The 13,156-nt window shown below is 42.5% G+C and overlaps 1 protein-coding gene across 2 annotated transcripts in view; it reads left to right on the top strand.

Annotated features, from left to right (window-relative positions):
* Nucleotides 1-13,156, top strand: part of LOC306871966 (integrin alpha-X-like) — a 109,689-nt gene that overhangs the window by 27,773 nt on the left and 68,760 nt on the right. For both annotated transcript variants that reach the window (XM_079420258.1, XM_079420257.1), the window contains exons 7-10: nt 46-191; nt 339-492; nt 1,303-1,435; nt 1,519-1,592. In XM_079420258.1, the coding sequence (XP_079276384.1) occupies nt 46-191; nt 339-492; nt 1,303-1,435; nt 1,519-1,592 (507 nt within the window). The remainder of the gene's footprint in view (nt 1-45; nt 192-338; nt 493-1,302; nt 1,436-1,518; nt 1,593-13,156) is intronic.

The raw sequence follows: 13,156 nt of genomic DNA, 5'->3' as shown, positions 1-13,156 counted from the left end.
GTTATATTAATATAATATTATATTCACATTGTTTCTATGTCTCAGGTGGCAGTGGCCAAATTCTCCACAAGAGTTTCAGCTGTCTTTCACTTTGAGAACTTTGCAGTGAATCAAGACCCCGAACAACTAATGAAAGATGTGACCCAGGCACAGGGAGATACATACACACCTTCTGCAATACGTTTTGTAATGTGAGTGCAACAGTAATTGTAATCATGTATATTAATTTGATTGCTTACACACTGTATAGATATATGAGTTCTGCTATGATATGAACTTCAGCCAAACACCAGTTTTTCAGTTTATTTCTTTGTATTGCTCTTTTATTCCCCCCTCAGAGAAGAGATGTTTTCTGAGAAGGTGGGCATGCGAAGCAACTCTCAGAAATTATTGTTGGTGATCACTGATGGAAAATCAAATGACCCCAAAGAGGAATTTAAGAATGTCATCCTGAAAGCCAATGAACGAGACATCACACGATTTGCCATTGGGGTAAACACAAATAATAAAATAAAATAAAAGTAATATTCCAGCTTAAATACAGCTGGAACTGTATTGTGCTGTCAGTACAGAACTCGTCTCTTAGAGCTTTCACACATACATTTTTTGTTTTCTAGAATTGACATTTTGGAGACCATTTGGAGGTCATTTCAGATGCCCATTTTCCACAAGTTGATATGATTCTTTAGGGTCTTAATGAAAAGTCTATAACATGCTTTGGTTAAAATTTCTCAATGGTAGTGTAAAACAACACCCTTTTTACCTTGCCGAAAACAGCTCTGTTTTCATTAATTGTAATGTGTGCAAAGGATTGTAATTATGATTAGAAGACCGGAAGAATATAGTTGATACACCATTCAAAATACACATAATGAATGACATGTAGCGAAGGCTGCCTTCCAAGGATCCTTTGAATTGAAATGACCACTCTATGATGGAGCCTTACATTTGAGAAGCACTCACTGAAACTAAGTACTTGTCTTTATGTGGGTAGATGAAGAAAATGGCGCAGATTTTAAAATGTCATTTCCAATTATTGACATCACAGACTTGGTATTTTAGTTCTGATGTGTGAAGAGTATTTAAAAAAAATAAGACTGAAAGCTTGTGTGTATTTACAGAAAAAGTCAGTCCAGTAATTTTCCAGTTATTTTTCTGGGTTTATTGTCTGAAAATGGCTTGTGAATTTAACCTAAAATATTCCTTTGAATAGATTTCATAAAACATTTAACATCATTCTGTTTACTAAGTGTTGGATATTTTTAATGAGTGATTTTTTTATTATTTTTTTTTGTCTGTCAGGTTGGTAAGGAGTATTCTCATCCTGAGCTGGAGCTGATCGCTTCATCTCCTCACTTTGTTTTTGAGACAGAGAGTTTCAGTGCTCTCACCTTGATACTAAACCAGCTAAGGGAAAAAATATTTTCTATTGAAGGTACTGGGCAATAGTAGAGATCTAAAATATCTAAATAAATTTCCCACTGAATGAAATTCTACATGCTCTTTCTGTTGCTGTAGGAACTGACACAGGGAACTTCAGCTCTTTTCAGATGGAATTATCACAGGGGGGTTTCAGTGTGGCGCTTTCAGAGGTCAGCAGCATTTCCCTATATTGTTTTTTCTCTATATTATTGCAGGATGTACAAAATGACACAAAGGCAGAAGTGAACTTGAACTAACTTGTGTGCTAACCATAACGTGTTACTTCTGTGGTGAATGCACTCTTCCCATAACGCGCTGAAACACAGTCAAGTCACCCTTATTTATACAGTGGTGGCCAAAATTATTAGAACACTAGTATTTTCACCAGCTAAAAATGGTTTTAAGTCAGTTATTTCTATCTTTTGCTGTAGTTTGTGAGTAGGAAATATCAGTTTACATTTCCAAACATGCATGTTACCATTAATTGTAGTTATACAGTGAGATTTTTGTTTGCACAAGGAGTCTGACAACAGCTAGTGCTCCACACAGAGATCTGATCTCATTATCATCCAGTCTGTCTGGAATGACATGAACAGAACAAACTGCAGCAAAATATATAAATAACTGACTTTTTTAGCTATTAAAGAAAAACATTGTTTTAGCTGGTGAAAATACTAGTGTTCTAATATTTTTGGCCACCACTGTATAGCGCTTTTAACAATACACTGAATACAGATAGTGTCAAAGCAGCTTTACCATATTAAATAGGAAAAAGTGTGTAATAATACAAAAGGACAACAGTAAACACTCAATTACTGTTCTGTTAAAGTCAGTTCATCATTGATTCAGTTCAAATAGTACCTGTGCAAGCAAGTTGACGATATCACTGGAAATTAAGTGTCCCTAACTAAGCAAGCCAGAGGTGAGAGTGGCAAGGAACCAAAGCTCAATTGGTGACAGAATGGAAAAAACCTTGTGAGAAACCAGGCTCAGTCGGGTGGCCAGTTCTCCTCTGGCCAGACGAAACCAGCAGTTTAATTCCAGGCTTCCCTGTTCCAGTTGACCAAATGAATGCAACCTAACAATCCTTTTAGGTTTAATGTGTTATGTGTAAGCCAGGTTAAAGAGATGGGGGTTTAATCTAGATTTAAACTGACAAAATGTGTCTGCCTCCGAAACAATGTTAGGTAGATTGTTTCAGAGTTTGGGCACTAAATAGGAAAAGGATCTGCCGCCCGCAGTTGATTTTAATATTCTAGGTATTATCAAATGGCCAGTTTTGAGAATGCACTGGACGTGAAGGACTATAGTGCGATAAGAGCTCAATCATGTACTGAGAAGCTAAACCATTTAAGGTTATAATTAGCAAGATTTTGAATTGTATACGTTACGTGCTAGCCCTCTTTTAGTCTAGAGGTAATGGGCTTAGCAGTAACAAATTTTGGAGAGAAAAAGCACAGGGACCTCTGGTCTCCAGCCCCAATAACACACCTCCAAACAAAAGAACTTAGGTTTTTATTAAATCATAAGAAAAAGATAAAAGGGAAACATAAGCTTCAGGAGGGGGCAAAGGCCAACATAAACAAAAAGATTTCTAACTCCGTTTTAACCATAACTTACCTATACATAAACCAAAAGCAACTGAATAACAAAATGAACTTCCCGATCTCCTTGACTACGCAGAGAAGGAGAAAAGCAATTAAAGAAAAAGGCACCCACCTCCCTACAAGTTTCCTTACAAAACACTTAAATTCTAAACAAATTTACAAGTCTCCAACTAAATCCACAGTAGCACCAATGGTTAGCACTCAGTAGAAACAAAAATAATAACGCTATCTGAAGCCAGCAACACAAAGTCCATGTGACAAGTTACAATCTGCAACACCCTCCCTCTCAGTCTGCTCTGAGACAGTGCTGGCTTTATATGCTGGCTTCATCCTGAGTGCAACCAATCAGTGGACCTGAGTTGAATGGGTAGCAAATCAGCAACAGGTGAATCCAATCACCTCCACGACAGTGACAGCAGTAGACATGAAAAAAAAAAAAAAAACAATAACAAAAGAAAGCACACCACAAGACACACAGAACAATCATAAATAAAATACAACTCAGGACGTAACATATACAATGTTTCATAGGGAGCCAGTGCAGAGTTGACAGAACCAGGCTACTATGGTCAGAGGTGGGTAGAGTAGCCAAAAACTGTACTCAAGTAAAAGTAAAAGTACTTGTAGAAATTAGGGATGTAACGATTACCGGTTTGACGATAAATCATGATAAAATTCCCCACGGTTAGTATTACCATTTCATATTTTAATTATCATTAAAACCATATTCGATTACCGCGATCTGAACAACTCACGATAAATAAATACTGTCCAGCATAAAGCAGAGTGTAATAGTCTCACGTGCGCACGGCAGCAGAGTAGTTTCTTTATGAGTGAAAACAGGGCGGAAAAGCTGGGAGGTTTTAAAAGAGTGCTGAGGGAATTATACAAATGAATATATCAGTGAATTAATTATATGAATGTATCTCTGAAGGATCTGACTGATCCTTTTTCTTATGATTTAATAACGATTCGATGGCATTTTGTTTTCATCTCAGCTCCATGTAATACCTAAAGAAAGTGTTCTTAAACACAATACTGCTTTGTTCGCGGAGTTCACGGGAATCAGCTGTAATTCAGCTTTTCCATACAAAGCGCCACCTGCTGTTAGAGAGTGGATTTACAGACACTTATTTACATTCAGCCTGTGTGCAGTTTCTGTCTGGCCAAAAAACGGACCAAATTTGCATGACCTGCTGTAAATTTTAACCGGTTGATGAAAAACAAGCTTATGTGGATTCTACACATTTAAAGAATTCAGTTAAGCTATATAGAATTATTTATGGAGCAGATAAGTGGATAGAGAGTTGGACTTGTAACCTGAATAACCAACACTCTCTCCACCCTCAATACCACGACTGAGGTGAGACCCTTGAGCAAGGCACTGAACCCCCAACTGCTCCCTGGGCACCGCAGCATTGGCTGCCCACTGCTCCGGGTGTATGTTCACTATTGTGTGTACACTTCGATGGGTTAAATGCAGAGCACAAATTCTGAGTATGGGTCACCATACTTGGCCACACACCACTTCCCCCCTCCCTTTCCCCTTATTAATCAATTATCATTTTGACTTAACTATTTCCTTTAAAGGCTAAAATGTGAGGTTTACCTTTATATGAAATTTTTTCAAAGCTTTATTTGAACATTTACATTATTTATTTGAACATGCTATTAAACTGGTGTCAGTCAAGTTGTCATTTAAAATCCAGACCTCATTGGTAATGTTATTGTTTTAGTGATTATGCAAACAAAAAGTCATTAAGTTGGCTTAAGATCAGTCATTTTATTTGCTGTTTGTTGATTTTTAAGTATAAAACTTGAAGTGATTTATGTGTCGGTACTTTTTGAACATTTCCAGCACATTTTAACAATACCGTGATAATACTGATAACCGTGATAATTTTGGTCACTATAATCGTGATAAGAAATTTCCATACCGTTACATCCCTAGTAGAAATATTTACTCAAGTAAAAGTAAAAGTAATAGTCTGAATAGTTACTTGAGTAAGAGTAAAAAAGTAAGTAGTTAGTTACTAGTTACTTTGGATCATATACTGAATATAGTCTATTTTTATTTAGATATATAGATATTTAGATACAATTTACACACACACACACACACACACACACACACACACACATATATATATATATATATATATATATATATATATATATATATATATATATACATATACACTGCCGTTCAAAATATTTTTTTTTAATGTAGTTTATTTCAGTGATGCAAATCTTAATTTTTATTAGCCTTTACGCCAGTCTTCAGTGTCACATAATCCTTCAGAAATTATTCCAATATGTTGATTTATTATCAATGCTGTTCTTTTAACCTTCTTTTCATAAAAAAAAATCCTTAACAAAATGTCACGTTCCAAAAAAAACTGCAAATCCCTGTTGAAAAAACCAGCATATGCTGGTATAGGTATGTTTTGAAGCATGGGATGCTGGTTTGAGCTGGTTTAATGGTCCGACCAGCTTAAGACCAGCACATGACCAGCAAGAACCAGCATCCCAGCTTCAAAACATACCTAACTAGCATATGCTGTTTTTTTCAACAACACTGATAATAAATCAATATATTAGAATGATTGCTGAAGGATTATATGACTCTGAAAACTGGAGTAACAGCTGATAAAGATTCAGATTTGATAAAGATGAATTAAATTATATTTTAAAGTATATTAATTGTTATTAATGAATTATTAATTATGTATTATTTATATATGTATATAACCTCTGACACGGAGAAGAGAGAAATCTTCTCACAAGACCGCTACAAAACATCTGAACATAACGAAATAAATGCATATGATGGATCTTCTTCCGTCTGTTCCGCAAAATGTAAACAAATGTGGCCTTTATTTCTGCAAGTGTAAATTGTCAGTCCTTGTCTTGTGTTTCCCCTCTCGTGTCCCTATCTGGCCATCCTCGTTCCTTTAATTAATAGTTAATGTGTCCCCAGCCCTGCATGTGATTGCCCCACACCTGTTTCTGTTCTTCCTTGCCAATTTCCCTGTGTTTATAAGCCCTGTGTTTCCTAGCCCCTGTGTCCGGTCTAACGTCATTGATGTTCGTCTCTCCCCAAGCTCCTCGTCTCTTTGTGTGTGTTTCAATAAAACAGGCTTATTGATACCTCCACGTCTCCGCGCTCCTTGTGTCCCGAGAGGGAACGTGACAGAAGACCGGACCGACACAGAAGTAAGCGGCGCTTTTCCACCCCCGCCTTTTTTTTCCGTTTTTGAAAGTTTTTTGTTAGCTCCTTTTTTCCCGCTCCCTCCATGGCGATGGAGTTTACCGCCCGCCTCGGCGCACTCGTTATGCGGGATCTCCCATTCGTGGAGTACACCGGGGAGTTCTACCGGCTCGCCGCGGTGACGGATCTGCACGACGCGGCCATCCTCCACCTGTTCCGGCTCGGAGCCTGTTACAACTACCCCATGGACCTCCCAGACACCACAGGATTGACCTGGAGGGTAGGAATATACCGGTGTCTGGGAGACTTCCGGGTCCGAGTCGGAGCTAGCCCGCCGTCGTCCGCGGCTCTCCCGAGCCCGCCGCCGCTCGCGCTTCCAGAGCGCCCCCGCGAACTCTCGCTTCCAGAGCGCCCTCCAGTGCCTGCTCCTCGCAGGTGGACTCCTGCGTCCCCGCTGGTCCCGCCCAGCTCTCCTGCGTCCCCGCGGGTCCCGCCCAGCTCTCCTGCGTCTCCGCTGGTCCCGTCCAGCTCAGCTCTTCCCGAGCGCCCCCAAGTGTCCGCGCTTCCAGAGCGCCCTCCAGTGCCGGCTCCACGCACGTGCCCTCCAGTGCCGGCTCCACGCACGTGCCCTCCAGTGCCGGCTCCACGCACGTGCCCTCCCGTGCCGGCTCCATCCAGCCCTCCTGAGTGCCCGCTGGTTCCGCCCAGCCGTCCTGAAGTCCCGCTGGTTCCGCCCAGCCGTCCTGAAGTCCCGCTGGTTCCGCCCAGCCGTCCTGAAGTCCCGCTGGTTCCGCCCAGCCGTCCTGAAGTCCCGCTGGTTCCGTCCAGCCCTCCTGAGTTCCCGCTGGTTCCGTCCAGCCCTCCTGAGTTCCCGCTGGTTCCGTCCAGCCCTCCTGAGTTCCCGCTGGTTCCGTCCAGCCCTCCTGAGTTCCCGCTGGTTCCGTCCAGCCCTCCTGAGTTCCCGCTGGTTCCGTCCAGCCCTCCTGAGTTCCCGCTGGTTCCGTCCAGCCCTCCTGAGTTCCCGCTGGTTCCGTCCAGCCCTCCTGAGTTCCCGCTGGTTCCGTCCAGCCCAACTCGTCAAGAGCGCCCGACAGAGTCCGCGCTGCAAGAGCGCCCGACAGAGTCCGCGCTGCAAGAGCGCCCGACAGAGTCCGCGCTGCAAGAGCGCCCGACAGAGTCCGCGCTGCAAGAGCGCCCGACAGAGTCCGCGCTGCAAGAGCGCCCGACAGAGTCCGCGCTGCAAGAGCGCCCGACAGAGTCCGCCCTGGCCTCCCGAGTCTCCAGATCCGCCCTGGCCTCCCGAATCTCCAGATCCGCCCTGGCCTCCCGAGTCTCCAGATCCGCCCTGGCCTCCCGAGTCTCCTGACCCGCCATGGCCTCCCGAGTCCCCTGACCCGCCATGGCCCCTGGAACGGGCACCGCCCTGGAGGCCTCCAGAGCGCCCACCCGCCCTCCCCATTGGATGGTGTTAGGCGTGAGGACACGCCTTCCGGAGGGGGGCGTAATGTCAGTCCTTGTCTTGTGTTTCCCCTCTCGTGTCCCTATCTGGCCATCCTCGTTCCTTTAATTAATAGTTAATGTGTCCCCAGCCCTGCATGTGATTGCCCCACACCTGTTTCTGTTCTTCCTTGCCAATTTCCCTGTGTTTATAAGCCCTGTGTTTCCTAGCCCCTGTGTCCGGTCTAACGTCATTGATGTTCGTCTCTCCCCAAGCTCCTCGTCTCCTTGTGTGTGTCTCTCCAAATAAATGTGATTATTGGAACTCCTACGTCTCCTCGCTCCTTGTGTCCCGAGAGGGAACGTGACATAAATATTGTGAAAATATCAATAATAATTGTGTCTAAGCAAAGGCATTCCTCCTGGAACTAACGCGGGTTTCCCACACGGAAATAACCTATATAAACATATAGGTTTTGATATATGTTTTTAATATATGTGACATATATAAAATTGGCCGTTTTCCTATAATATATGTACATATATGTACATATATGCACACATATATGTACACATATATGCATACATATATGTACACATATACGTGCATACATGTACCTATATAGGTACATATATGCATGTATATATATGTGTGCATATATGCACCTATATGTTTACCTATATATTAGTAAAATTATTCAAATCCATAGCTGCTAGACAACATAAATAAAAGCCCAAAATGTCGAAATTTACATTTACATGTACATATAGGGCTTATATGTGGATATAAAGAAGCAATACAGGAGACTTATATGGCCTTTATATGCACATATATGCACCTCAATTTTGCCTATATGTGGCATATATACGCATATATGCAGCATATATGTTATCATATATGTGCATATATACAGCATATAGGTTTCATATATGCGCATATATCCTCATATAGGTTCTTTCCATGTGGGTTGGCGGGTGTTCATTTCATACTCTGTGACAGCTTATTTAATGAATAAATTCTGGATTGTATTTAATGTATAAGGTACATTTATAACTAACTGGTAATGTCATAGTGGTCGTGTAGTCAGTCCAATCGAATCTATACCTGTGGAACCGACAGCACTGTTCATCTAATAAAGATCTTCATAGCTAGCAAACCATAGCCTTTTCAGATTTGCTTTCACCTGACTGTAGATCCAAAGCCACGTCTTCATCACTCTTGATGTTCTTAAACTTTCTGTTATCTGAGAGAGAACCGCTTCAGACGACACTGAACGAATCATTCAAACTAATTCACGAACCGATTCACTGGTTTGCGAACAGGTTTGTTCGAGCCTTCGAACAGAATTGACTCAAAAGAATGAATCATTCGCGAATTGGCATCGTTCATTGCCCAGAGAAAAGTAGACGGCGCGTTTGGAATAAACTGAAGCATTTTTAACTTTATTATTACGTATTGCAATAAGATAAAGTAACGAGAGGAGCGTCGCCCACAGTACCTAAGTAAAAGTATATATAAAGATATATATACATATATAAAGATGCTGTTCTTCTGAACTTTCTATTCATCAAAGAAACCTGAAAAAATTATATTCAGCTGTTTTCAACATAATAACAATAATAATAATTGTTTTTTGATCAGCAAATCAGAATATTAGAATGATTTCTGAAGGATCATATGACTGGAGTAATGATGCTAAAAATTCAGCTTTGATTGTTCCTAATGAACTGTTTACCTCCACTCGCAAGTGAATCTTAAGTTATATTGTGTGATAGTTAAATATATTCTAAATAAACTACGAACAAAAAATATATCAATTTATTTTGTCCTCACGTTCTTTCTTGTAACAACATACCTGACTGAAAGGCTCATTATGCAGCTCATTATGTGGGCCTTTGTCTTCTCAGATGAGAATCTGTAATGATAAGTCCACTGATGGCAAGTTGAAGAGCCCAAGTGCAGTTTTATTTAAACAAAGTGAAATTTAAAATCCAAACAGAGACTTGATTTGAACAGATTTGACTGAGCATGAACAGACTTGACATGAACAGACTTGACTTGGCATAAACAAACTAGACTCACCAACAGCAGGTTAAAACATTAATACACGACGAAAGACAGAGGCTACATGAGGGCTATATATATCAAACAATGAGGGTCACGTGACAAGAACCAACCAATGAGAGACAAGACACATAACTAAAGAAACCAATGAGCAGACAGAACTAATAATCACATGACAAGACATTAGGTGCGTTCGACTTGAAGCATGGCTACAGACGGCGATCAACGAGAGTAGCCGCTTGCAGTCAGGGGCAGAGTTGAAAACGGATGTGTCAAGCTGGACACTTTCTGCTCCCGTTAGTGACACTCACGTGGTGTTTGCATACTCTATCAAAGATGAAGTGAATAAAATGCAATATTTGTCAAATACACAGACGTTTCAGAAACGTTTTCATGAGCAACAGAAACACTTTTTATATACTGCTTAATACAGTGCCATCTGCTCAAGAATAAAGTTCAACATAAACTATTTAAATACTAATAAAGTGGGGGTATGTATGCTTTCATCAGTGTTTTATGATAAACGTGACTCAATATAACATTGCGACTACAGTAAAAAAGCTTTTACTGCTCTAAAAACAGATTTGTGAGCTGTATTGGATTTGAAGACGTTAGAAACACACGTCATTGTTGTCATGTGGTGAATTTGGCCAATCGTGAAACAGCTGTGTCGTCATCAGCGCTCCCGCAGTCGCTCTGGAGAAATTGCGCCGGCTGAGTCAGCCGGCTGCTCTCGAAACGCTATCGCGGTACTTTGATGCCACACGTGACAGTGACGTGTGGTCGGCGCCGGCTCAAGTCGGACTAAATTTCTAACCGGCATGCACTGCTTCAGGTCAGCAGCCGATCGGTCTGCTAAGTGCTGCATGAAGTCGAATGCACCTACTAGGTGTGTTCGACTTGAAGCGGCGCCACAATGATTGGCTGCCACCTGACAAAAGCAATGCATTCTGGTTAGAACATTTGTCCGACTTTGATCGGCGCTGCAGCCACCTTACAATCACATGTGCCATCAAACTACCGCGAGAGCAAACGAGACCAGCCGCCAAGGTCACATACCTCAGACATGATAAATATATCTATAGAAAGCTTTAAATTACTACTTAATGAAATAAAACAACTCAAAAACAAAAACTCTTTCATTATAATCCAAAAATGCATTTCTCTCTAAAGGCGCATCTAATGAGGATCCTGCGAGTCAGGATCAGCAACTTCATCCGGTTCATCTGGTTTGTTAGTAAATAATTCAAATATCTCCTTTGCGGCAAGCTTTAGCCTATTGCATGCATTTGAACACAGAACTCTTCAGCTGCTCTGACGGCACGCATGCTGCTGCTGGACTCTAAACACTATTGAGCCGCTCTTGACAGGCACGGCACGGTCTCGTGTTATTTCCACCAGCGCGGTATTTTTTTCATCACTAATTTATGGATGTCTAAGATATAAAAATAAGGAGAAGCCTAAAACAGGCTCGAGGCCCGGCCCTAGAGGCATAAAAAAAAGTCGGGGTCCATCGGGCCCGGGCTGAAATGCAGGGCTCTAATTATGAGTGTATACAAATAAAAGTAGACCCTTTACAAATTCAAATGATTTATTGCTCCTATCTGTATGATTAAACTTTATTGAATAATTTAAGTTCCTTTAGGGTTTAAGAGGAAGAAATAGCACAAAATGCTCCGGTGCATTTGTCGACCCCAGAGGGTTAAATAGGACACCACTGTCATGCTGTCTGAGTGGACCAGAACGTGGTGTCCCCCTAGGTCTGGCAGGAAATCTGAAGGGCTTGAGAAACTGCAAACATTTCCAGGCAGTTGATGTGTAGCCGACCTTCCTCATCTGACCAGGAGCCAGAGGTCGGTCTGCCTTCCGTGTATTAATATGCCACTCCCTTGAAGGCGAATCACAAGAACCGAATGTGATGGGGGGGCTATCTGGATGGGAAAGTAAGCATCTTTCATGTCCAGAGAGAAGAACCAGTCCCTTGGGCATAATTGCGAGAGGATCTGCTTCAAAGTAGTCATCCTGAACGACCATCTCATGTGGTCATGATTCAGGTGCCTGAGGTCGAGGATAGGTCGGAGGCCACCATCCTTCTTGGGGACGAGGAAGTAATGGCTGTAGAATCCTGACTCGCTCTGAAATGGGGGAACTGTCTCTATGGCTACTTTTGCCATTAAATTCATCACCCCGGGGCACAGCAGTGAGCTGAGGTGGGAACCACGCCACTGAAGCTCGGGAGTCTTAGAGCGAACTGAAGTGAGTAACCTCGTTTTATTATCCCCAAAACCCATTTTGACACTCCGGGGATAGCCTGCCAGGTCTCAGCTCGTGTGGGAAGGGGTTGAATTTGTTTGAGTGGCAGGTCGCTGTGAGGGGACCTGACGCTCATGATAAGTGCGGAGTATGTTTGATACTCAAGACTTAGCCCCTTCCTCTGCCTGTCTACTAAATCAGGAGGTGCAGGATCCAGTGCTATCTTGAGGCTCAGGCTGTGGAGTAGGCTGAGCAATCGAAGGCACAGGCTTCGCTGGCTGCTGAGTCGGCCCAAGCCTGGGGCAACTAGAAGCAGCTGCAAAGCTAGAACACTTGGGTAGGAAGTTCCTCAAAGCCCTCGATGACAGGTCCAAAAAGACCAGTAGGGGAAAACAGGGAGTTAAGGACTCCGAGAAGTCCTGGACTTCTGAGAAGAATGGAGCAGCTCGCTGGCGAGGGGTCTGATGGCGCCCCGGCAGGAACCATTCATCCAGATGACTGTGAGTTCTGACAGACTGTGACTGTGAGTTGATAAAGTAGGTTTCTCCGGGGGAGACCACTTTAAACCCAGCTCCTCGAGTAAAGAGTAAAGTTACTCCTTGGAAGTAAAGATCAACGTCCATCCCAGGTTTAGCGTCGATGGGTTCCAGAGACAGCAAGGGGGCAGGGTCAATCGTTGAACCTGTCCAATCCTCCACATCTGATGCCGCCAATGACATGCTGTCATCTAGGGGATCTTCAGATCCCCCGAACAAGACCAAGTCACTCGCGATGGCAGAGGGACATTGGCCTGGAAGGGTGAAAAGAATGGGAGAAGCCTCTCTGTGTGGAGAGAGTGAGGCACGTGGGGCCTGCGCCGCTGTGAGCTCACTTGCATCCGAGCACTGAGTTCAAACTCAGAATATTATGTAAACCTGCAATAATTAGATATGTTAAATAAGACAAATAATGTTTATGTATTTAATCCCATTTTATTAACCAATGTCTTTGCTACTAACCATCGATTATCCAATTCAACCATACTAAGCAAAAATGACACATTTGTGTTTCCAAGATAGCGCTGGCTCCTGCACCTCCTGATTTAGTAGACAGGAAGAGGAAGGGGCTAAGTCTTGAGTATCAAACACACTCAAAAAGAGAGCAATTTTGCTCTTTCCACAC

The sequence above is a fragment of the Barbus barbus genome (assembly GCF_936440315.1).
Source record: "Barbus barbus genome assembly, chromosome: 6".
In the NCBI taxonomy this organism is placed as follows: Eukaryota; Metazoa; Chordata; class Actinopteri; order Cypriniformes; family Cyprinidae; genus Barbus; species Barbus barbus.
This window is presented reverse-complemented; position numbering and strand designations above follow the sequence as displayed.